Source organism: Phoenix dactylifera, chromosome 2 (genome assembly GCF_009389715.1).
Source record: "Phoenix dactylifera cultivar Barhee BC4 chromosome 2, palm_55x_up_171113_PBpolish2nd_filt_p, whole genome shotgun sequence".
Lineage (NCBI taxonomy): Eukaryota > Viridiplantae > Streptophyta > Magnoliopsida > Arecales > Arecaceae > Phoenix > Phoenix dactylifera.
In genome coordinates, this window is record NC_052393.1 from 4,396,502 (window position 1) to 4,419,983 (window position 23,482).

The 23,482-nt window shown below is 39.5% G+C and overlaps 2 protein-coding genes across 4 annotated transcripts; one reads left to right on the top strand and one right to left on the bottom strand.

Moving 5' to 3' along the window:
• Positions 1-5,055: 5,055 nt before the first annotated feature.
• On the bottom strand, positions 5,056-10,812 carry LOC103719599. Its single transcript, XM_039115881.1, has 4 exons — positions 10,460-10,812; positions 8,817-8,918; positions 7,631-8,057; positions 5,056-5,224 (listed from the first exon to the last, which is right to left on the bottom strand). Exons 1-3 carry the CDS (start codon positions 10,571-10,573, stop codon positions 7,845-7,847), a joined length of 429 nt encoding a protein of 142 aa, XP_038971809.1. The 5' UTR covers positions 10,574-10,812; the 3' UTR covers positions 5,056-5,224; positions 7,631-7,844.
• Positions 10,813-14,250: 3,438 nt separating this feature from the next.
• LOC103719598 (F-box protein At4g35930-like) lies at positions 14,251-17,986 on the top strand. 3 transcript variants are annotated; one of them, XM_039118038.1, is made up of 5 exons: positions 14,254-14,446; positions 15,471-15,903; positions 16,041-16,115; positions 17,233-17,342; positions 17,427-17,986. In XM_039118038.1, exons 2-5 carry the CDS (start codon positions 15,547-15,549, stop codon positions 17,683-17,685), a joined length of 801 nt encoding a protein of 266 aa, XP_038973966.1. In that variant the 5' UTR covers positions 14,254-14,446; positions 15,471-15,546; the 3' UTR covers positions 17,686-17,986. The 3 variants fall into 3 exon arrangements, with proteins under 3 accessions (XP_038973967.1, XP_038973966.1, XP_008807143.1); XM_008808921.4 differs by having other exon boundaries at positions 14,256-14,446; positions 15,464-15,903; XM_039118039.1 differs by lacking the exon at positions 16,041-16,115 and having other exon boundaries at positions 14,251-14,446; positions 15,464-15,903.
• Positions 17,987-23,482: the final 5,496 nt, after the last annotated feature.

Sequence of the window (23,482 nt, forward strand, 5' to 3'; positions counted from 1 at the left end):
TGTATGTATGTATATAAAGCTTTCATAATTTTTCTTTTTAATAAGAGAGGTTTTCACTTTGCTTGTAGCCTTTGATTTTAGTGATATGTGCGTTGCTTGGTCGTTGGAACCAGATACTTTTTAGAGCCCAAAATAATAAAATAAAATTCCAACCAAACCAAAGTGAACCTAATCAACAAAAAATTGATTGATCGCTTCAAAAAAAGAAATATTAAAACTCAACGGTTGGAACAGGATCCCACATAAAATATAAAGAATTTAAATATTTTGTTGACGCAAAGAAAAAAAACCACTTAAAAAGTTGACACAAGCCTATCAATGAAGATGGTGGTCGAATAGCAATAAAACAGCGACATACGAAGCAGAAGGTTAAGCTTCGTGTCTATAAACCAAAAGCCAATAAATATAATTATTAGTTATCGAAACAAAGTTTTTAAGAATTGTTTCCTAACCGAGGGAGTAGGGAAATTCGATATATTGTCTTAGAAAGATGGATAATAACCTATTAGTATTATCTTTTGCTTAAAGCTTGGGAGGGGTGAAATCGACCAGCAAAAAGTAACTAAGATCGCTTCATCGAGCTTTACTTTCTTTCTTTCAATTGGGAGAATTTAAGTTGTATTGAAAAAATTCAGTTAAACTCTTTCGGCTTTTGCTAGCTTTTTCATTATGCTAGTTTACCTACTTATGCGTTAAAGCTGGTGTAACTTCCCAGAACAGTACGACGGCATTCGCCCAACCAAGAAAAACATCCTCGTCCCACGAGGGTATAATAGTCATTTTGAACAACTGACAGAAAATTTTAGGTGACGTTGCTCTTCCACCTGGTTAACACGTCAGCCTCCAGCAACAGCCACGTGGGCCCGCGGAACAACCTAAGCGTAGAGCGAGACAAACACCGAGGCAAAAGAAACTGGCCTTTTCCGTCCACAGCCACCGTGATCCGCCTTCTAAAAGGTTCGATTCTTCGGGCCAACATCGTACTCCCGCGTAGGCGGCCCCTTTTCCTCAAACTCTTCCCGCGCGACCACCTTACCCCTTTCCTTTGAGACGGTCGGTAGCTCTTCCGCGATCGAGAGAAGCGATTGCTTCGGTTCGATGACAAGAAACCCGGAAGGCAGATGGACGGCCATGTAGGTATCATTTGAGAGATCCAACGGCTAAAACTTTTCCAGGATAGGAAAGAACACAGCGAGACTTTAGTCCCTCTCCTCACGAGCCACACGGCACACTTCCGTGCCAAAACCCTATGCAGAACTCACTTAAAAAACAACTTTTTTTTCCTTTATATTTTTTGAGGCCTTTTCTGCCGTAGATCTTTTCTGGGCTGACGTCTTAGACAACCGTGTCAATTGCCTAAGAATTGGGCTAACCCGGCTACGATGAGAAATGTGTAAATTTCAATTACTGTGCCGATGTTTTTAGTGACGTGAAGGCCATGCATGCACTAAGCATTCGGTGAAAAAAATGATTTTTTTTTAAAAAAAATCATCACCCAATTTCAAAATATTAATTTTTGAAATCTAAAGTAATCGTGCTTTAAAGCTCGTCAAATTCTAAAATAAAAAATTTCTAACAAGAATAAATAAAAAATATTAAAAGAACAGAACAGATAACATGCAGACATCTCTCTCAGCAACTTGGCACAAAATATAACTTTTATAGAATAATGAACATCGACAAAAAGATCTTTTGAATCTAAATACAATTATCTCATACAAGGTCATGTAATTTTAACTCCTAACGTAATGCAAAATCATATTTAATGCTTAATGGATGAAAAGTGAGTTGGCACCCTCACTTTCTACTATTTTCAATTATCTTAAGTGTATCCTTGTGCAGTGCTCACATGACAACCACAATTTAATCTTGTTTATTATGGAGGATAAGAGAGCAGACAAACCATCTCTACTCTCAGATCGCATCACACCATAGTCTCTTCCAGTTTAGCTTGCATTGAAAAATAATAGTAGAAAATTTGACTCAAAAGCTCGAAGTCATCCATCGGATAATGACTGAGGAATCGATCTACCGATGCTAAAAGTCATGTACTCATGAAATCCTTAGCCGATCTTTTAGAATAACATTAGTCTACGACAAGTTGCAGCTTAAGAATTAATCTTATAGAATAACATTAGTCTATGCACACAAAACCTTTTTATTCAGTCAAAAGAACACAAGACCTTTCCCGTGAGGAAGCTAGGAACTGTCCATGTGGCTTATTGCACGAGGCTTTCCATTAGTTAAAGGGCCTGAAACATTGCATTGCTCTTCAAATTTCATATAGTTTTCATTGGCTCTTTGGTAATCGTCATCATTTCTTCGAATTCTGTCCACATTTTGAAGGACAGCGCATGAGGTGTGCGACCACAGCTAGGTCATTGTAGTACCTGTGATATATAGCATTACACAGAAAATATATGGAGAGTTTTAATGGTGCTAAAAAGAAGTGGTCTTCGAATGCTTTCTTTATCCTTAGGGATGACCCTTTTGAGTGGTCCAGTGTCCATGATTGATGGGCGTAAGTCTGGAATGAGCCCCACAAACTCACTGCAGTATGTGGTGGGGCACTTTTTTCGCATGCAAAAGAGGACAGTGACGCTAGATTTTTTCACTGCACACAAAGAGATTAAGATGCTCCACCGACGAGAGCATGAAATCTCACTGTGGTTGATGAGCAGCAAACTTGTACAGTTTGTATTCCAGCAGCTATTCTCCCCACTTTTCTTATGGGCTCTCTTGTGTGCCAACCAGCTAGTCCCTACCATAGCGGGCCACCTTTTGTTTTCACGTTTCAGATTCCAGTGAAGATGCACTACCAACCTTACTTGACTCGCCAACTTTTTTTGTTTCCATGCATGACTTGCCAACTTTTTTTGTTTCCATGCATCTCTCTCTCTCTCTCTCTCTCTCTCTCACACACACACACTGCAAAGGGTTAGCTAGGTACGTTCACAGAGGGACTTATTTCAGTTTCTATCTTTATTTACATCCAAGCTGTAACTTCCATCTTAGAAGTGGAAGAGTTATCATTCTGATAATAATCTTTTGGTATGCAGTATAGCTTCGTATTACCTTGCAGTTGCAGCCTATCCTTCTTGATGAACTTGTGCTTGTCAAGCGCAATGTTGCTAACTCAGCGCAACCTCTAAACTAAATGAATAGTTTGTTCTACCCAGCGCGAGCTTGGGTCCCGTCCTTTGAGCGAGGGGTCAGGCTTCGATTTCGAGTTGCGCCGGCTCTCTCTTTGGGCCTGATTAGAAAAGGTCCTAGTCCAAAAGTTCTAGATCAATCAGCTTAGGCATCTAGGGTTCCTAATCTGCTGCAACTTTTTAGATAGATATCATCATGCACACAAGTTCAATTTGAAAATAATAACAATAATAATAAAATCTTCTTGAGATTAAAGCTAAATTGTACTTACATCCAATAGTTTGAAAAATTTATACTTATTCTCTGAGATTTATTTTTATTCAATATTTTAATCTATAAGGTAACAGAATGTTAGCCAAACTATTAATCTTAAATGAAACTCAAATACCATATTAGAAAAAAAATTAAAAATAATCAAAATAACCTCAAGCAATATAATAATCACCTAAGGATATAAAAAACCATGTGGATCCTCCAAAGTATTCAAAGATAATTTTAACTTTTCATAAAAGATAAATGGTTTTATTAATGAGTAACGCCTGAATGTAATAACAAATTTTACAAATTATTGAATATAAGTGTAATAAGCGTAAACTTCAGTATAGCTTTGTAATTTATTCCAAAAAATAAAGTTAGCTTTATGTTGGATTTGTCTTAAAAAAAAAAAGCGAAACAAATTGAGCTAGTTGTACGAGTGTGCTGCCATGAACCTCATTTTTAGTTTTATTAAGAGCAATACAATGCAATTTTCTCCCCCAAACAGTCTCCGAATCACCAGGCCCTCCAGTTGTGGAAAGGTTTTATATGCAAAAAGAAGAGTCGGCCGCCCATAATTGACTTGCTTTAACATCGGCAATGCCGAGTTGAAAATAGTACGCCACTCAAAGGAGTTAAAAATCGGAAGAAAAATCCTTCAACTTGGAACCCCCGGCTCTCTACCATTCTTGCAGTATCTTCCCTTTCAATCAAAGAATTATGAGCCACCTAGCCTTTGATCCTGGCACCAAACAAGCAGCATTTACCACCATTAAGCACTGATTGAATATGGAGTCATTGTCCACATCAAACTGTACGACATGAACAAAAGCGAACTGTAAGAAAAATAGAATGGGCCCAGTCTCCCATATGGTTGAGCCAAGTCAGTGCCTTCTGGTGAATAATAACCTTCCAACCTAACCTGAAAGCATTCAGGTTAGGTTCTCTCACCAGAACAACTACTTCACTTTCCAATGACAACATCATTTTTTAGCTGCAAACCTACCCGTCAATCGAGAAAGCTGGTGCTAGTGCAAAGCTAACACCAAAGCTAATCCTTTTATCTTCCCTTTGGTACCCTGCCTGAGGAGTGTAATGTGAAGGAAAAGATTTAGCCACTCTGTAAATATATCTTCCCTTTTATCTTTTAAGAAAACTCTGATAGGGAGCATATAGCTTTCATCCTGCCATGATTCCCATCCCCCAGCAGTATATTTATTTTATCAATGAAAAAAAAATGTGGACGTCTTATATGTTATGGTGGTGGTTTCTACGCTTTACACCTCTTGGATGTATAAGGTCCCATGGAATCAGAAAAGTATTGCAGGGTGTTTAGAAGTCTGGTTATGTTATTCATGGAATATCTTGCATGTGAACAAGATATGCATAAAGAATGGTATGGCAGAGCTGGAGTATGTAACCTTATATAGATTAGGGTGACTTTCAAAAATCTACAGTATTTTAGTTTGAGCTTATTGATTCCTTGTACTCCCTTGTTCCACCATTACAGCCTTTGCTCAGTTTTACCATGTTCATCTGTCTGGACTCCATCTAATCATTTCCCTTTATTATAATACTCTACTTAATTTTTTTTATATGATACTAATGAATTGCATTACCAATTGGTTCTTCCTAATGAAAGCACCCTTTAGCCAACAAACCTACTATGAAAGTTGTATCTAAAAATTAAAAAGAAAAATATAAGGTGGTCCAGTCAGATTCAAGTTACAACAGACAAAATAGCTTTGATGAACCCAACTCCTTTTTCACTTGAATTAGCATCCTGAAAGCCAAGCTTTACCATTTCCATCAGTACCTGCTAAAATGGTCATAAAGCTCATCAGTCATTAGAAGCAATTGGACAGAATTAATGAAAAGGAAAGAGGGCTGAAATTAGATATTTATTGTTATCAAGTCATTGTTTCCTGTATGAGCCAAATTGAACTTTTTGATGGAAGATCTAGATGGCTGCAGAGAGTAACCAAAGATTTCACAGCTCCAGAGCATAGTTGCAAAGAGAAGAAAAAAGACACATGAAACATTACGTAAAAGGGAAGCAGCAAACAAGGATTACAGTTTCCCAAACATGAAACAGGAAGTATATGAGACATCTGAAATGCACAGGAAATCACAGGTACCACATAGAAAACTACAAGCAAACCACTGAAAAACTAGTCTTCACTGTATCCTCACAAGTACTTCTAAAATCTGTTGTTTTAAACATGTCCCTAACGGTCCCAGTTCATTTCTGTTTGTGTGTTATCTCAATTTCTAATTTTAAACTGCTTTAAAGTAAAGAGCATTTTTCTAGAATAAATATGTTCAGAAGCAAAGGAACAAGTACTGTCAAAACTCCAAGTAGGGGTCCTAATTTAGCCACAAATACAGGTGATCATGATATATAATGTGCGCACCACTAATTAATCCGAACCATGAGACCTTTGCTAGTATAATGTGAGCACCACTAAACCCACCTAGAACGACACATTCACATGCCATAGCTGTTGGAAGCAATTGCCTCCACTCAATTGTTTTTAGGTCTACCTGACAAAAAAAAGGACAAAAGAAAATATGGTACCGGACAATAGGTGCAATATAGAAAAGTTCCACGAGAAAGTGATAAAGAAAAAGAACAAAAGAAAGGAAGAAAAGAAAAGATTAAAAAAAAAGAACTGTGAGCCCTCTGGGTTATTTATGAGTTTATTTGTTGGAACTTAGAAGCGCTTGGAGACTCATTTATTATAGATGCTATTTCCTACTAAAATCTAGAAGACGATATATATATATATATATATATATATATATATATATAGAGAGAGAGAGAGAGAGAGAGAGAGAGAGAGAGAGAGAGAGAGAGAGAGAGAGAGAGAGAGAGATTACAAGAACAAGTTAGACACTCGTAAAGCATATTCTCAAGAAGAATGAAAAATGAGCACCAGAGCATCACTAATTAGTTAAGCAAACATGAAAATGGGTTAAAATTTCATGAGCATAGAAGTCAAGATCAGTTGGGTGTGAGCAAGCTTAAGAATTTGATATTATTTCCACTCGATAGCACCATCCTGATCAACATTGCGAGAACTTGACAGTTGAATGCGCAGATGCCATGAGAAAAGACATTGTAAAAATTCAAACGAGATGTACCATAGGACTGTTCAAAAAAGAAGGCACTCGCAGGGCAGCCAATCAATGTTTGAAGCTTGATACTAATACTGTTTGGTGCTGCAGACATGAATCCAATGGAAAACTAGGTAGATCAAAGTAAATTAAAAGGTGTTGAGTCGCTGACAATAAAGCGAGCATACAAAATAAGCATAACTATCCATAAAAGGCATGACAGCTACATATTGGGATAACTTATACAAAATGAAGCCAGAATGTCGTTCCCTTCGAAGACATGGGAAAGGCCAGGTGCTATGCCACCTTGTGGCCCGGATAGTTAGACACAGACAAGATAACACCATGCATTTACTACAGAAGAAGAATGAATAATGATAGCCATGAGGATCATTACATTCTCTTAGGACAACAGCCCACATACATAAACGTACAAGCAGCATAGAAAATATGTCATGATGTGGTATTAGTAGAAATATAGGCAACAGGGACATCGTATGATCTCCACTGCAGCCCCACCCAGTAAACATGAATTACATCCAACAAACGTAGCCAGGCTAGAGGCACATCTAACAGTAGACTTTATACATTTTGACCATGTACATACTTATACAATGATCCAAAAAAACAAACCAATCATAGTATAATAGACATAGATATGGTGTAATGTATTTAAGAAGTATTAGCTATGTAAAGTATACAATGATAACAGTCCTAGGACCTAGCAGATGGCATGTAGGGTGACATATATAACAGCATACATCCGCATTGGTGCAACTCCATAGCCATCGTAGACCAGAAGAGCGTTTCCTGTCCATACATTTCCCCTTTATGTTTTCTATTTTACAGAGAACAACCATTTAGAAAAAGAATACAAAATAAAAATATTCTCCATATCTTTCATGTCAAATAGGGAACAACATGGCAGTAATGCTAAGTATATAGTGGATGAAAACATTAGGACCCTACTCTGAATGCATAATATATACAGAATTATATCCAACCTTTCTTTTTCTTTCTTGTACTTTGTCATCTATCCTAAGAAATATAGAGAAAATAAATAGAGAAATATATTATTATATCAAAAAAAATGGATCAGTCTAACCTGGTGTGAAAGAAATTTTCTTCATCAAACTGGGGTCACCACTTTCCAGCATATATCTTGGGTGATGATCACAAGGTTCTGACAAAATCACTTAACCCAACTTGACCGAAACACCAGAGCAGGAGATCAGACCATCCCCTCCACATATACAAGACCTGGTTGCAAGCTAAGGCTCCTGGCAAGAATGAAATTTAAAAAATCCTTCCAATTGAAACTAATATAAATGTCCTTTAACGATCGTTTCCAATCTCAAACCAAATCCTAGCACAACATCTGGGTTATCAGATAAATTATGGCTAGATTTTTGAACCACAGTCCAACAGCAAAGTCTGGTACTTTCATCGAACTCCGAATCTAGCATCAAAGCAATGGATTCAAATGAGACAGAATCTACCATCTCCCTTGAAATGGGAGAGCCTGTGCCACTTCAATCTACCCACTGGAATAGCAAATGGACCAAGCTTTATCAGCGGTGTCGGTGAAATATGCATTTGCCAGAGACAAAATAAAGTTATGTTATTTTTTTTTCAAGCGGCTGATAGAAAACTTGCAGAAATGTGCTCAAGCAACTCCTATTATCAGCCGCATCATGTTGCATCCCCAGCCCAGAAGCCAACTCGACTAAACAAGCTGCAACATTTGATCCTTTAACGATTAAACCAGCAGCACAACTATGATACTGACTAAATAGAGGTGGTCCAGATTTGAAATCTCAGTATGACAATGCCTCTGCCAGAAACCATAACTCTGATAAGTTGGAAGAAATATAGTCTAGATAGAAATATTAGTACCACATTCAGGGATAACCTTCACATTTAGAAAGGCATTACCTGCATAATATTTGAACCAATTACAAGATTGCTGCATCAAGCACCTAAGGTTTCTGAAATAACATATAGCCAGTCATTGATATTTGCCAAATACATCAAAGCTGAAAGTGTCCCCCCCCCCCCAAACTATGGCAGACCCAGCATTTTTGGCTAGTTGCAAACTCAGCTATTAGAGCATCTTTCTGTCATGTAACTGTCCCAAAAGTAAACTTTGAATTAATGCCTGCTCTTGCCCCTGCTCTATCTAGGGCACCACAAGCCTGCTGGAAATAATATCTTGTAAATAACACAATTCCAACCACATCAATTATTCCTTCCAATTGTGTTTTGACTTTCAGGAATGGAAATCATTTGGCAAATTTATAGACACAAAGCATGAGTTCAACTTTGTCCTGCCTGTCCGTTAGCTTCATTAAGTCAAAAAATGCTTCTCGTTGCAAATGCTTCAATATCCCAGTCTAGAAAGTACGGACACAAAAATATCATGGGTTGCAGGACGAGGGATTAGTGAATGGATTTTTGGAAAAAAAATGAAGAACAAGATGAGGTGCTAGAAATTGAATGCATTAGAAACGTCTGGTGGTTTTAAATATGACTTGATTCTCCATTCTTTGTTTCATCTGAAGATTTAAAGAGATGTCGATGTTTTATAATAAGCAGTTGCAGTATTGTCCTCCAACCTTGCAATGTTTATAATTCTTGTCACCTCAGAAACCTGAAGTCCTGTTATTAGAATCCAATCATATAAATATCATTTAAAAGTTTTTTTTCCGTAAATTGTTTAAATCACTGATCATCCTTTGAATGTTTATGCTCATTTTAAAACTTGATGAGGGCAGTGAGTTTGAAGGTCATTTAAGCATTAAGTTAATTGACATGGAGCCTTGATATTAAAAGTGGATCCGCTATAATACAAGATTGATTAATCTATGGGATCAAAACAAGTTTTATTTTATGATAAAGCACAATGATATTTATTCTCAAATGCTTTAAAAAGAAGTGTGCCCTAAAAGTGAAGATGGTTACCCAATCGGGAGCACTTAAAAAGAAAAATATTATCATTGCCAGCTAGTTCTTACTTAGATGGAAGGGAAACAGATATGAAGTTAAAAATGAATATTTATCAAAAAAAAAAGACCGATGGTGCTTGCTTGGTGTCAAAGAACTATGAAGAGTATTCTTTGAACCCCTTCCACAAATAGGTCAGGTACAACTCCTGAACATGAGCAATATCGAGATTCTATGCTAACAACTTAAAACACAAATTTAGGAAGACTATCAAAGATCAACTCCATGCATTTTAATCATTTTCTCTCGATAAATTGTAATCAGATGGCAGCTACTTCTATAAACATGTGCATTGGTGTACATTATATCTTAGCTTTGGATGGTCATTATATGAATCCTCCTGCATATTGAAAAATAAACACCCTGATATGTGGATTTTGGTAGCATGGCAAGAAAAGAAGTACAGTACCCTCCAGAAATGTAACACTCTTAATCGGACAAGTTCTCCATCACTTATCAAATGAAGTTTGTCTAGGTTCTTCTATAAGAAATTAAAAGAAGAAAAGGAATGGTTGTTTGATCGGGCTACATCAGTTGAGGCCAAATGAATGAGGCAGGCAACAAAAGCTCCCAACTGAACCTTACCTTTTTTCCAAGGAGTTAATAATCCAGACATCCACTCAGCATATTCAATACTGGAAAGAACACGATATTGATAAAACTAATGATAAAAATGAATCTTGGATTCCCAAACAGACACTCAACCCAAGTTTGCTTCGACATCTACAAGCGTATCAGAAGCAAATCTAAGAACAAATTTGACAGCCAAAAAAAAAAAACAAATCGACTATTTATCAGAAGGCAGCATTTAGTACAAAATTTTCGGCAAATTTGGACGATATCATGCATTTGTTAATGAGAGCGATTCGAAAGGACCACGAAAAAATAGAAATCGAGCTAAGGAAAGAAAGAGATGAGGAGATATGATTACTGGGTTTTGGTTGGAGGTATCGGAGTTGTTGTGGATCGCGCCCTTCGCGAACTCCTCGCTAGCTTTCGCGAACTTGATCTTATCGACGAGCGATCCGATTCCAACGGGCTCCATCTCCAGGCCACCCAAGAATTCCGTTATGGAGACATAGGATAAGGAAAGAGGACCTGCGAAACCCTAGCAAGCCTAACTGAGTTCTTCCTCCCCTCCAAGACTCAGATGGCGGTACCTCTATTTCAATTTGAGGCTTCGCCTTTTTTTCATTATTTTTTTTATCATTTTATACAGCGCCCATTCACACTGATTAAGCATAAACACAACCAACCAGAAAAAAAACAAAATGACGGAGAGAGAGAAAAACAGGCTCATGATTGGCCCAAAAGTAGCCAAACTTTCTCTAGAGCTTGTATATGTCTAGAAGTAGTGGATGCTGATCATTATTGTTGTTTTAGCCTTAAATTTATTCGATCATTGTAGTCGAGTCTTCTTCAAGATAAATATTATCCGTGCTCGAACTAGCCTCATATAAATGATGCCCTCTCATACAGCTCTCAACTATGCTCCGATGATAGTTGTATCAAAAATACATTAATCTCAGCTACGACAAGTCTGGAGTCATGATTTCTGATCATAAAATCCACTCATCTATTACCTCTACCCTCAGAAGCACTATCGTCAAATTTTAGCTTAAGAAGATTAGGGGGTAAGGGCACCCAGAAGACAAAAGTAATCCTGGTCACTGCAAAAGTTGAGTGAGGGGCTCAAATATCCCTAGCTGACCTAAGTAAAACCACTGTTGTAGTACTGGTAATCTCGGCAACATGAAGTCATGCTCTGTCTACCACTGTCCTCGAGTGTACCCTTCTGTCCTCAAAGATCCAGTCATTTCTTTCAAGCTATATATAATAGGTCATATAGGCATATCTGATACCTCACTCCGCAATGGTGGGCCTCTACAAGGGCTACTTCAAATGGCCCAAGAAGTCCTCAGTCGAAGACGTAATCTACAGCATACCGGATGATCACATATGGCTGTTTAATTAAAACAAAGCATTGTGATGATCTCGACGAATGCTCATACAATATGATTTGCTTTGAATGTCAAAGCTTCACCTTTGCCTTTTTTATATTCCTTTTCTTTTCTTTTCTTTTTCTTTTTTTGCTTTATTCATCTTAAGTTTTTGAGGTCCAGTTATTACTTTGTTGCTACAAATGTCCGTTATTCTTAAATAAGCCTTCAAAACTAAGTAATGAAACCGTATGAATCATTCTATATTTTGAATTGGAGTTATAAACTTAAGATGTAAAATACTGCTCACATACATGACATGCACATTAATCATAAGGCATAACTTAGAGAATAACACGGGTTCAGGCTTTTTCGAGCCCAAATAGTTTACCGAGTTTGGTTCGAGTCGTGTCGGGTCGTAGGATTGGAAACCCAAGATTTTCCAAAATTCAAATGGGTCTGAATTCAGCAGACCCAATCCCGACCCGAAAAATGAAATTGGTCCAATTTTAGAATCCGACTCGGCTCCACGAGTCTTCCAAAACGGGTCAGATCGAGTTAGGTCACTGGCAACCCAACCCATTTGCAGCCTTACTCGAGAGGCATTCTTTTCAGAAAATCTGCGGCTGTTCCTTTTGGAGTAGAGCTAATCATGAGCCTGATGGCTTAACGGGCTTGGACACTAAAAATAGGCCCTAAGATGGCGCCGGCAAAAAATTAGATCCGGTTTGAAAATCGTGCTAGACCTGGAAAAAAAAAATCAACCCAACATGAGATAATTACATATATTTAATATGTGTATTATATATTAATTATATTAATTAATTATGTTATAGTAATAAAAATTTTATAATATATGTTAATGAATATCCATATCGCGTCTGTTGGGCGAGCATGGTATTGATCTTTTGTAATTTATATAGTAGAGTTCGGCCCGGTCCTTGGAGGAACCTTTCACGCCTCTAGATTCTATAAAATATTATTTTTCTGGTATCTTCACTAGTAGTACATCTTGACTCTAAATCACAACTTTTAACCAGCAAAACACCCTAACAAAAAAAAAAACAACTTTGATGGCCAGCAACTCTTTTTTTTTTTTTTTTTCCATACACGATTTTTTTTTCTCTTTCATCAAAAAATACAATAATTATTTTCCAGCATTCCTGCATATCATGTGAATCTATTTAATTCACAATATCGATCAAAATCATTATGATTTTAAAAATACATGTGTGATATTAGTTATTCTTATAAATAATCGCAAATGTCCAATATTCCTTCAAAGCAACCTCATGAGAAGCATTATCGATGCCAACAACTCATTATAAATAACATCTTTATCATGATGTTATTATTATTATTATTTTTTTTATCTAGAAATTTTTTGCTTGTCACTCTGCACCTAATGCATGGTATTTTTTGTAGCCCAAAATCCGAAATGCTAAATTTTGTCGTTATGTACAAACAAGTTCATAGCTTCATCTATCAATAAAAAGCTTCATAAATCATACACCGTTGGAGTCTTAACTATTTTTACTAAAAAATAATAACCTAATGCACGAGGCTCCTACCAATGCTAGTAGATGAAAAGCTTAATAAATTGCATTGCATTAGAGTTTTAAATTTTTAAATAAAAATAGATGGTCTGATGCATGAGTCTCATACGATTTTGAGGTCTGGAGTTTCAAGTATTTCAAACTAGTGGCACCTAAATTACAATGAAGCGAACCTTATCATTATGCTAAAGCTCACCTCTAAAAAATTATTCAAATATTTATTTAAATATTTTAACTAAATAAAAAATAAATATATAGTTAACAAAGAATTTTTTATTATAAAAATAGAACTTAGGCTCACTTCATTTGGAGTTTGTTCTCGAGTCATATTATTATCTCCCTCAAATCAATCTACCTGATTTTGTTTGATCTAAACCGAATTCAACAAAGGGAAGTGCCATTTGGACTTGCACCCACGGGCCTGGGCTCTCCTCAGCCCCGACAAGATCCGAACAGTATAAAACAACTAAAAATACGGCACTGGAACATTGGATTCCTTTCCTACGAGTCGGCAGTCCGCCCCCATTAGCGCCAATATTAAAGCTCCCAGACAAACCCATTATTCTATCCCATATCCCACGCACGGCCGTTCCATGAAGTCCCCGCCACATCACAGCCGTCCATTCCCCCTCGCCTCATCCTGAGTACGGTGTAACCTCAGTCCTACTCCTACACGAACACGCGAGCAATGCTTTTTTCCCCCAAAATACCCTCGAGGCTAATCCCGTCACTTATATTTTAAAAGTAAGCTTAATTCGAGATTTTCCCTCCATAACCCACGAATTTAAAACCCAAATTTCCAATTCTAATCCATTTTTTTCCCCCAAAATACCCTCGAGGCTAATCCCGTCACTTAAATTTTAAAAACAAGCTTAATTCAAGATTTTCCCTCCATACCTACGAATTTAAAACCCAAATTTCCAATTCTAATCCAATTTTTATCGCCCACCGCCATCGCTCCCATAATCTCCGGGCCCGTCCCCGGGCTCTCCGCCGTCCGATTCGGGTGCGGGGTCCTCTGCTCCCCCAACCCAACCCAACCCCACCCAACCCAACCCCACGCTAACACCAGCCAATAGGACACCGCCGCGTCGGAGCGCAGCTCGCCACGTTACGGGAACTCTCACCCTCATCGGGTCGGTTTTGTTTTTCTAATTTATTATGTAAAGAAGGAATATCTCGGCTTCCAGCTTCGGGTTTCTTGGATTCTTGCGACTGTGGCCGAAAAAAATTGGCGCGCAGTTTTAATAAATTCGAAAAGAGGCGGAGCCCTGCCGCGCCCTCCCATCTCTCTCTCTCTCTCTCTCTCTCTCTCTCTCTCTCTCTCTCTCTCTCTCTCTCTCTCTCACCCCGGCTTCGGTTATGTCTCTGTTTTAGGGTTTTGAGTCTCTGGCTTCGATCTATAGTCCATCCCCTTCTATGGTATGTGGTTCTGATGCACTGTTATTGATGGCCTTTATCATATATCTTCTGTATTTACGATATTTCCGCTCTTTTTTGTTTTGGATAAGCAGAATATGGGTGAGCATTAACTGTGAATCTCCAGGATTGTTTAGTTTACAATAAATAAGTGGAAACATGAGGATTGCAACCGCTGCTTGAAAAAAATCTTCTTTTTTCTTTTTTTTTAAATTGATAGCAAGTAGCTGGCCTGCTTGTCATGATAAAACCTATTCATGTGTTGAATCCGTTCGGTGAATTTGTTCTTCATGGTGAACTGATTTAGGAGGTTGCCTGGGTTGAATAAAACAGCTGCTAGATTTGTTTAAGATAGGGTATGCGCTAAAAACCTGCAGTTCTATGAAGTTTGTATGCATTAATTGTTCTCCATCGACACAATAACTGCTAGTACTTTGCTTAGTTCTTCAATAGTTGTTCAAATGAAATACACTATTTATGAGTAATATCTTCTTTCTGCATACCAGGCTAATCTAGATTATATTCAGCTGTTTATTAGATTCGATGCTTTGATTACCTTTTTGCAAACTATTTTAGTGGATAACTAATATATTCCCTTGCGGAAAGGTGAATGCTTTAACTCTTGTAGTCTTTTGTTGGTGAAATTGCATGAGACCTTTCTCATTTCTACTCAAATCAATCCATTGGCATGGCCATCAAACTCTTTGGAATCATCTCCGTGAAGCCTCATTCACTCTATAGGCATCCTTATTTTAATGCAAAACTTTTCAAATTTCTTTCAATACCTTCGTCTCTTGTAATCCGAGGTCCTCTCCTCTTTCTATAAAATCATTACTTCTTTTTTTTTTTTTGTCCTCCTGCGCTAATTGTCTGATAAAAGAAACAAAAATGGAGTTTAGTTGTTTCTAGTTTGTTGTGTTACGAACTCTTTAATTTTTAGTGATAAATGATGTAAAGCAGAGCTTAACATCGTATTTGACTGATGCGGTCTTCGTTGTTTGTGTTTTTATTGAATGTAAGCTTAAAGGTAATAATGGAAGGAAGGGCTCAAGAGCTTGGAGAGTTGCGTAAGACTTAGTTTTTGAGATAAAATTGTCCTTGATATGAGGCGGAAACCCATGGCGTTCAAACAAAAGAAGCGAGTGAAGAATGCATGCAATAAGTACTTGAAACCTGGTGCACTTGCCCAGCTCCGTGATGGGAGGACAACAGCGAGATCTTGCACAGATATAGGCAAGAAAAGGATTGTCTTCAACTCAGAGAAGGCAAAACTAGTTCTACTGCATAAGGAAGAGGTTACTGTTCACAGCAATACACCTGTTGCATCTCCAATTAGGATCAATTTCCAGACAATGGTAGATGGAAATAAGCAGCAGAAATTGCCCGTAACACCTAAAACACCAGAAGGGGTGGACTGCGATAATCAATCGAGGCTCGAATCTCTTTCTATTGACCTACTGGTATGCAATGATAAATTTTTACTTGGTCTTCTCTTTTGTCTTGCAGTTCTCAATTATTTTGGTATCCTTTCTTTCTATTTTTATTTCAATTTTATTTTTTTTTGATATCTGATGTGAATAGTGGACCTAATTTCAAGGTTAAAATCCTATGCCACTTGCATCATGATCAGCTAAAAGCTGTTTTCCATGTTTCTCAGCGAGTACGAGCAGCTGTAAGTGTTGCCTTTTGCTGCTTTATCAGTTTAGTTCCAGAAATTATTTTTCTAGGTGTCTTGTTGATCTTATAATTAAACCAATTTTTCTTCAAATATAGAATATAAGGATTTCTCTTTTTGGTTGTCTTAAATTGTTGTAGCATTTATCTTCTTTTTTTGGGATCTCTTATTATTTTGTTTTAGTTTACCCTGTAAGTACTCTGTACAACTGTTTTTCAAGCTAAAACTAGCTTATAGCCCTTTATGTATGTTTCTATTGAATAAATATATAATTTATACCTTACAAAACATGAATCTTTAAAATATCTGCATTTTATAAGGTCTTTCCTGTTTTTGTTAGACATATTTATGGTGTATTACTGTTGATGATAATCGAAACCTTCTTGCAAAATGCCCTCATTGAACTATGCCAATTTGATTACTTTTCTATATCTATACCCTCTTGTACAACTAATTGCTTTCTGGCTCACCGAAAAAAAAATCTTGGATTTATTAATTGAATAGTTAATTTCCAAAATTTTACAGCTAGCTTTGGCATCGTCTTTTCTAGAAGATCAAGCATGCTTGGATACTTCATGTCTTTGTGCCATCAAGTAGATCCACAATTATTTTAATTTGTTTGATCTATTAAACAAAAAAATATGATTTGCCTTCAACTCCTTTTGGGCACGGGGTAATTAAGAGTGATTCATTTATGGTATTACTAGAGTCATTCTTACCTTTTTCCCTCATAAAAAATTTGGCCATCCTAACAATGACAAGAGAAGACATATGTCAAACCAACTTTTTTGATGAATTTCAAGAATTCTACCTTGCAGTTGTTTCTCATCATCAGCTTAAGCTGCAAGCAGCCATCTTAAATTCTTATTATCACCTGTATTTTCTCGGTCTTCTACTTCTTTCCTAAATTTTCACTAAATACTTTAGTTCTTAAAAAATAAATATTCTTCTTTCCTTGCTGAAGCTAATTAATCAGTATGCATGGACTTCGGTATATCTAAGATTGAAGTTGAGTGGTTTTTTAGGTTCAACTATAGATGATTATGAGCTCATGATTTTATATGGTTTATTTTGTATTTAGAATGCAAACATTAATTATTGGAATTCAAACCAGGTCCTTCTGGCCAGGCAACTTCATTTCAATTACACAACTCCAGACCGGTCTAGACAGGAGATGCTCAGTACAAAGACACCTCTTCCAACAGAGCATTGGCCTTTTGTGAGGTATCACACATGAAAGATGCATGAAGAAATTTATTGGTTCAGTTGATTCTTTCTAACATTGTTTATTTTTATGAAATTATCTAGCAAGGGAGATGGGAATGCTATCCAGGGATCGAGTCCGCACACTCCAAAAGCTCCAAGGCATGGGCCTCGTCCTTTTCGTCTTCGCATGATGGACATGAAACAGATTGCAGCTGTTCTTTTTCAGGAGTCTGTGTTACCTTCAACACGCATGGTGCCACCAGGTTTGCCAAGGCCTGCATTCAAGCCTGTGGCTTCTAGTAGAGTCCTATTTTGTGAGGACGAGCTATGCCAAGCAGTAGCACAGAATAAGCTTCGTTGAAAATTCTACCAACTCTCTTAGCCATCTCTTCTTATATAGATATCCTTTTTCTCCTTTCATAATGTTCGTAGCAGCAGTGTATGCAGGTTTCTATCTTGCAAATGCTGCATTAGGTATTAGTGAAAGTTCCAACTTAGAAGGGGCTGAGACATGGAAATTATCAGCTTCTAACGTGCTTGGTCATGAGTCTTTAAAGTTTTAGTCAAGCTCTTTGTATAGTTCTATATCATATAGATGTTTTCTCCTATAGTGTTTTTCCTAAATATATCCTATATTTTATTTTTTTAATGCTTAAATTCCATATAGTATATGAAGTGTTTTACTTTGATCTCTTAACATCATGAACCTACCTTCTATTCTTATTATATTTGCTTGATATATCCGTCTGTCAGTAGTCTGATGCAATGCCTATCATTTTTTGGCATTCACAAGCCTTCCTGTTTTATGCATGCTGATAGAAGTCTTGACCAGCACCAGCATTCTCATAGCCTGGAAAGATAATGACCTAGCTTTTGGGAATCCATCGCTATTTTTCTTGCAATGCCTGTGTTGGAGTATTGAGATCATTTTATCTTTTACTAATACTGAAGTCATTCCTGCTTGGCATACTATTGGAATTGTCGTCCATTTGTTTTCCTATAATGTTGTCGAATAATTCCATTTTGCTTTTGAGATTCCAGCAAAACTTGTTCTCTACACTTTGGTTAGTTGATGCATGGATTGTCAGCTCTTTAGATCAGGATCTCCATTTGACCTAGATTTTAGTTATTGTGCATTAAAAAAAAGCATTGCCCTTTCTGCAAGACGTAGTATATGAGAGCTTGGAGTTACATGAAAATTACTATGATGCAGCAGCTTGTTTCTCCTACTTCCTATGTCCTTCTCCCCTCCTTCCCCCATCTTTTTTTATTGCTTCTAGGCCTCCTTTTTATGCTTACAAGTATTATGCACGTCATAGTATATTTTTCTTAGTAAAACATGTAGACCTCGCGCATGTCCTAAACGCAAGTGGTAGCGTGGATAGTGGAGTTGAGCTAGAGAAATATAGGCAGAGATTGCATCTTTTGCGCAAAAAAAGAATTTACCTTTCTTTGTACGAATCTACCGTCAGCTCTTTCAATGGTCGATTTGAGATTTATGCAGGTGAATGAAGAAATCTTGAGTACTTTTGGATAAGTGTAGGAAGTGGTGAAACAATCCATATCAAAAAAAACATCAATCATCTTCAGCCCAAAGACCAGACTGGCTATGAAGCATTCGATAGTGGAGATTCTGGGGGTCGGTGAGCAGGTGGGCACGATGACATATTTGGGTATCCCATTGTCCGACCGGCGGCTGCGGAGTGGGGATTGTCTGCCGTGTGAGCTTGGTATCAGACGCAGATTAGCGGGGTGGCGGATGCATGCTCTGTCTATGGTAGGGAGGATCACCTTGGTGCGTTCGGTTCTGTCGTCAGTCCCTATCTATTTGCTTACTAATGCCATTGTTCCGGTGAGATTCCTGCGATCCCTGGAGCGGTTGTTCAGGGACTTCATATGGGGGAGGAGCAGTGGTCGAGGTGATGTTCACTTGATGGCATGGGAGGTGGTGTGCCAGCCTACTAGCTGTGGTGGTTTGGGGGTTCAGGCATTGGCAGCGAGGCGTGAGATTCTGCTAGCCAGACATGTGGCTAGATTTGTGCTTGAGCCCGAGAGTCTATGGTCCTCGCTGATGAGGGCTAAGTATGGCGCCTTGGTACCGGGCGTGCATGGGGGTCGTCGTCATTCTCCGGTGTGGAGGGAGATGTGTGCCAGAGCTACGGTGGTGCTTCCGGAGATCGGATGGGCTATTGGCGACGGTCTGTCTATCGATGTGATGGAGGACAGATGGGTGACTGAGGTACCGCTATGCAGTATGCCGACCATGGTGGACTCGGCGAGATTAGCAGGGTGGAGGGTCAGTGACTTACTGGATGCCGAGGGAGGGCGATGGAGAGAGGGGTTGGTTCGGAAGGTTTTTGGAGAGCAGTTGGCAGAGTTGGTTCTAGCCCGAGCGACCCCTAGGGGGGGAGGCGGATAGGCTGGTATGGATACCGACGGGGCGATCACGGGTGCGAGCTAGGAATCTTCATGCAGTGTTCAGGAGGGAGCCAGTCCGACAGTTTGAGGGGCGGTGGATATGGAGGATGCGGGTGCACCCGCGCGTGGCACTCTTCATCTGGAAGGTGGCGTGGGGCTGCCTTCCGACTAGGAGTGTGTTAGCGCGGCGTGGCATGAGGATCCCTCAGTTTTGTGAGGATTGTGCAGATATTGAGGAGACTATGGAGCATGTTTTGCTGCAGTGCCCTAGGGCCCGAGACATATGGAGGAGGTCACCGATACAGTTACCGGCCTCGGTGATGCTGGTGCAGGATCTGATCCATCTGCTGAGAGTTTCCATGCGGCATCCCAGATCTGTTGAGGCAGGGATCTGTGTAGCATACCTGTCCTACCATATATGGTTGGACAGGAATACTGGTATATTTGAGGGGAGGAGGGCGCCTCCGAGGTTGGTGGTAGACCGGGCGCTGCTGCTTGCGAGGGAGGTTGTTGGGGCGACTTCGGTAGTCACTTCTGGGCTGGTCAGGGATATCTGGGGTGTTCACCACGCTGTTTCAGCGCCACGGTTTGCCTTTGTTTCTTGGGCACCCCCACCCCCTGGCTATCTCAAGGTGAACTTTGATGGGAGTAGGTCGGTAGATGGCTTGTGCGGAGGGGTCGGTTTTGTGGTCAGGGACCATTGTGGTAGGATGGTAGTAGCAGGAGGACGGCGTACGCCTGGATTTACTGTGGTTGGTGCAGAGCTACAGGCAGCCTGGGAGGGCTTATCCTTTGCGAGGCAGTTAGCCGGGGCCGAGCGGGTGTACCTCGAGGGTGATTCATCGGTGGTCATTGATCTGATTCGGGGTGTGGATCGGTTTGGGGATGGCCATCCCCTCCCGTAGGATGGCTCAGATGATGGCTGATTTTCAGGCAGCACACGTGTTTAGGGAGGCGAACCGGGCAGCAGATTGGGTCGCCTCCTTTGTCGCTCGGCACTCAGGTGCTTTTTTGTGGACGTCTGATGTAGACGTCCCTTCACAGTTGTACCTTTTACTCTCCCGTGACTTGGAGGGCTGTACTCACGTTCGTACTATATGATATGAGTAGCCGTTTTTACCAAAAAAAAAAAAAAAAAAAAAAAAACATCAATCATTCTTTAGCACAAAATATAACCCTGATATGGACTTAGTGGTCATTGGCCCAAGTGGATGTGGGAGAAAAAGTGCGCTTCCACTACTTTGGACCCGAGCAACCAAAGCATAATTAAAAAGTAGAGTAGGTTGTGGAGGCATCTGTTCCCACTCATGTTCCATGGATGTGAAGCTTACACGCCTCTTCTGCAACCTCATTAACTCTTATTTCATTTATAGTAGATTATGACTACCGGCCCATATCAATCCCATTTCGTGGGGGTCTCGAGTCAAGTCATGATAAAAGTGGACAGGTATATAAAAAACCTATAAGGGAGTCGGGTATGTAAGGTTTTTCCACGCCCATACAGTGGATCTGATCCTTTAGGCCTTGGTGCAACCTACTCTCTAAATCAGTAAATGGGGTTCTCTAAAACGTTTGTAACGTATAATAGATTCAAGAGAAAAGTTATATAATTGTTTAATTGCCTTAGGAAATACAGGTGTCTTAGTTGAGTTTGGGAACCGTCTCTTTGAAAAAGCCATGTACCAAGATTCTGTGCTTGGCAATCTAATCCAATCTTCCAGATTCCTTCTATGTAGATACAAGAAACTTTTTAAAGCGAACCTCCTACATCATATACAAGCAACTCTTCATGAGTCACTTCGATTGTCGTTTAGAAGCTGTCGCATTGCTATAGCCGAATCCCCTCTATGAAATTTTTTTTAACACACATACACACACCACCCGTGACATAGATGACGGCCATCTCCTGCTTCGAAATATTTGGAACATAGTAGGCAAATATGTTGATTTTCTAGCTAAACATATTTAGAAAGGCTAATAGAGCTGCAGATTATTCTAGAAGAATTTTCTGAGCTGGTGAAAGAGAATTGCTTAGAGCGCTCTGTGACTTATTACTTTTTGACTTTTTTTTTGGATGTATTCATGCTAAAAGAGTATAAGCCATCCATTGGAGTAAAAAACACACACACATACACACATGCAAGACTTACGTAGCATTCTTTATTTTGGGACTTGCACAAAGTTATGTGCCTGTGATGGAGGATACTGCAATTAGATTGCCAGTAGATTTTATCATATGCTTATGGCCCCTAGCCTTTCCAGACCTCTAACATGTGGAGTCATCATATTTCTATTTCCTGGTACTTTCTTTAATAAGTATTACTGGTTCTTGGTTGTCATGTAAGTGCTCCTTATAACACTTAGAATAGTTTTTAGAATTGTTGATAATTTTGTAAAAATTGGATTTTTAGAATTCTCAAAATATCTAAAAAGTTCGATGGGCGAGAAACATAGCTATTTGACCACATTTGCACGCGGCGCTGCACAGACCTAGCTTGCATGCCTCCATTTATTTTAACTTTGCAAGCATCATGCTGCAAATGCTTCCAATAATTTCAATCCTACATAAATATGAAAATCCCATAATAAAATAAGATAATAGAACGAGCTAATTGATAGAATACTACTTTATAGATAGTGCTGGGGGAAAATGGACCACCCCATAAATACAATTAGAGCACCCGAATCCAATGATAGGCATGACTCCGGCGAGCATGATCTCGACATGCACGACCTCAGAAGGCCGAGCACAAAAGGCTGCTGAGCACAAAAAGCTGCCAACCTCAGAAGGCCGAGCTCAGAAGGCTGCTGAGCTCAGAACGCCGAGCCCAGAAGGCCGAGCACAGAAGGCTGCCGTGCTCAAAAGACCGAGCACAGAAGGCTGCCGAGCTCAAAAGGCTGCCGACCTCAGAAGGCATGAGTTCAGAAGGCCGACATTAAAAGACCGAGCCGACCTCAGAAGGCCGATCTTGTCATCCACATGCTATGGCCATGCCCTGTAGCAGCCTCACCGCACCATGCTTTGCTTGCCGGCCATGCCACGACATATCAACCAGGGACCATACCCTGCTACGACTGTCAACAATTAAATGCGCACGATCTCCACGAACCTCCAGCCAGCCCAAAATCTCTGGCCATTTACGGCAACTCGTTGACTCACTCAATCTCGTCCAGTCATCCACGGCAACTTATTAATTCACACGATCACGCCCAATCATGATGGTAACCCATCAATTCATCCAGTCACATCACAGGTAACCTTGGCACCTCTCCTATAAAAGGAAAACTCCCTCTCTTCAGGAGGGACTGGAGGACTTCTGACTTTGACTCCTGCATACAGACTCTCTTTTTCTCCACAAAAGCCCCCTCTGACTTAAGCATCAGAGGGCCGGCGCTGGAAACCCCAGCCACCGATTTTTTGCAGGTCCCCCAGAGGACGTAGCCCGCCGACGCACCACCCGTCGGAGCTTCTCCTCCTCAGCCAGTGGTCACCCCCGGGTCTAGTTTCCAGTAACAGTTGGCGCTAGAGGAATGGTCCGAGTCGTGACTATGAAGCTAAGAAGCAAAGGAGCCTCTAATGCCTCCCGGCATCGCGCATCAAGTCCTGGACACTCAATCTAGAACCCCATCACCAAGGCCTCCGACGGATCCAGTCCTTCAAGTCCAACCAGAGCAGTTCAACTTGTTTGTCCAACAAGTCCAAGCACTCACTGCGGCCGTTCAAGGCCTATAGCAAGTAG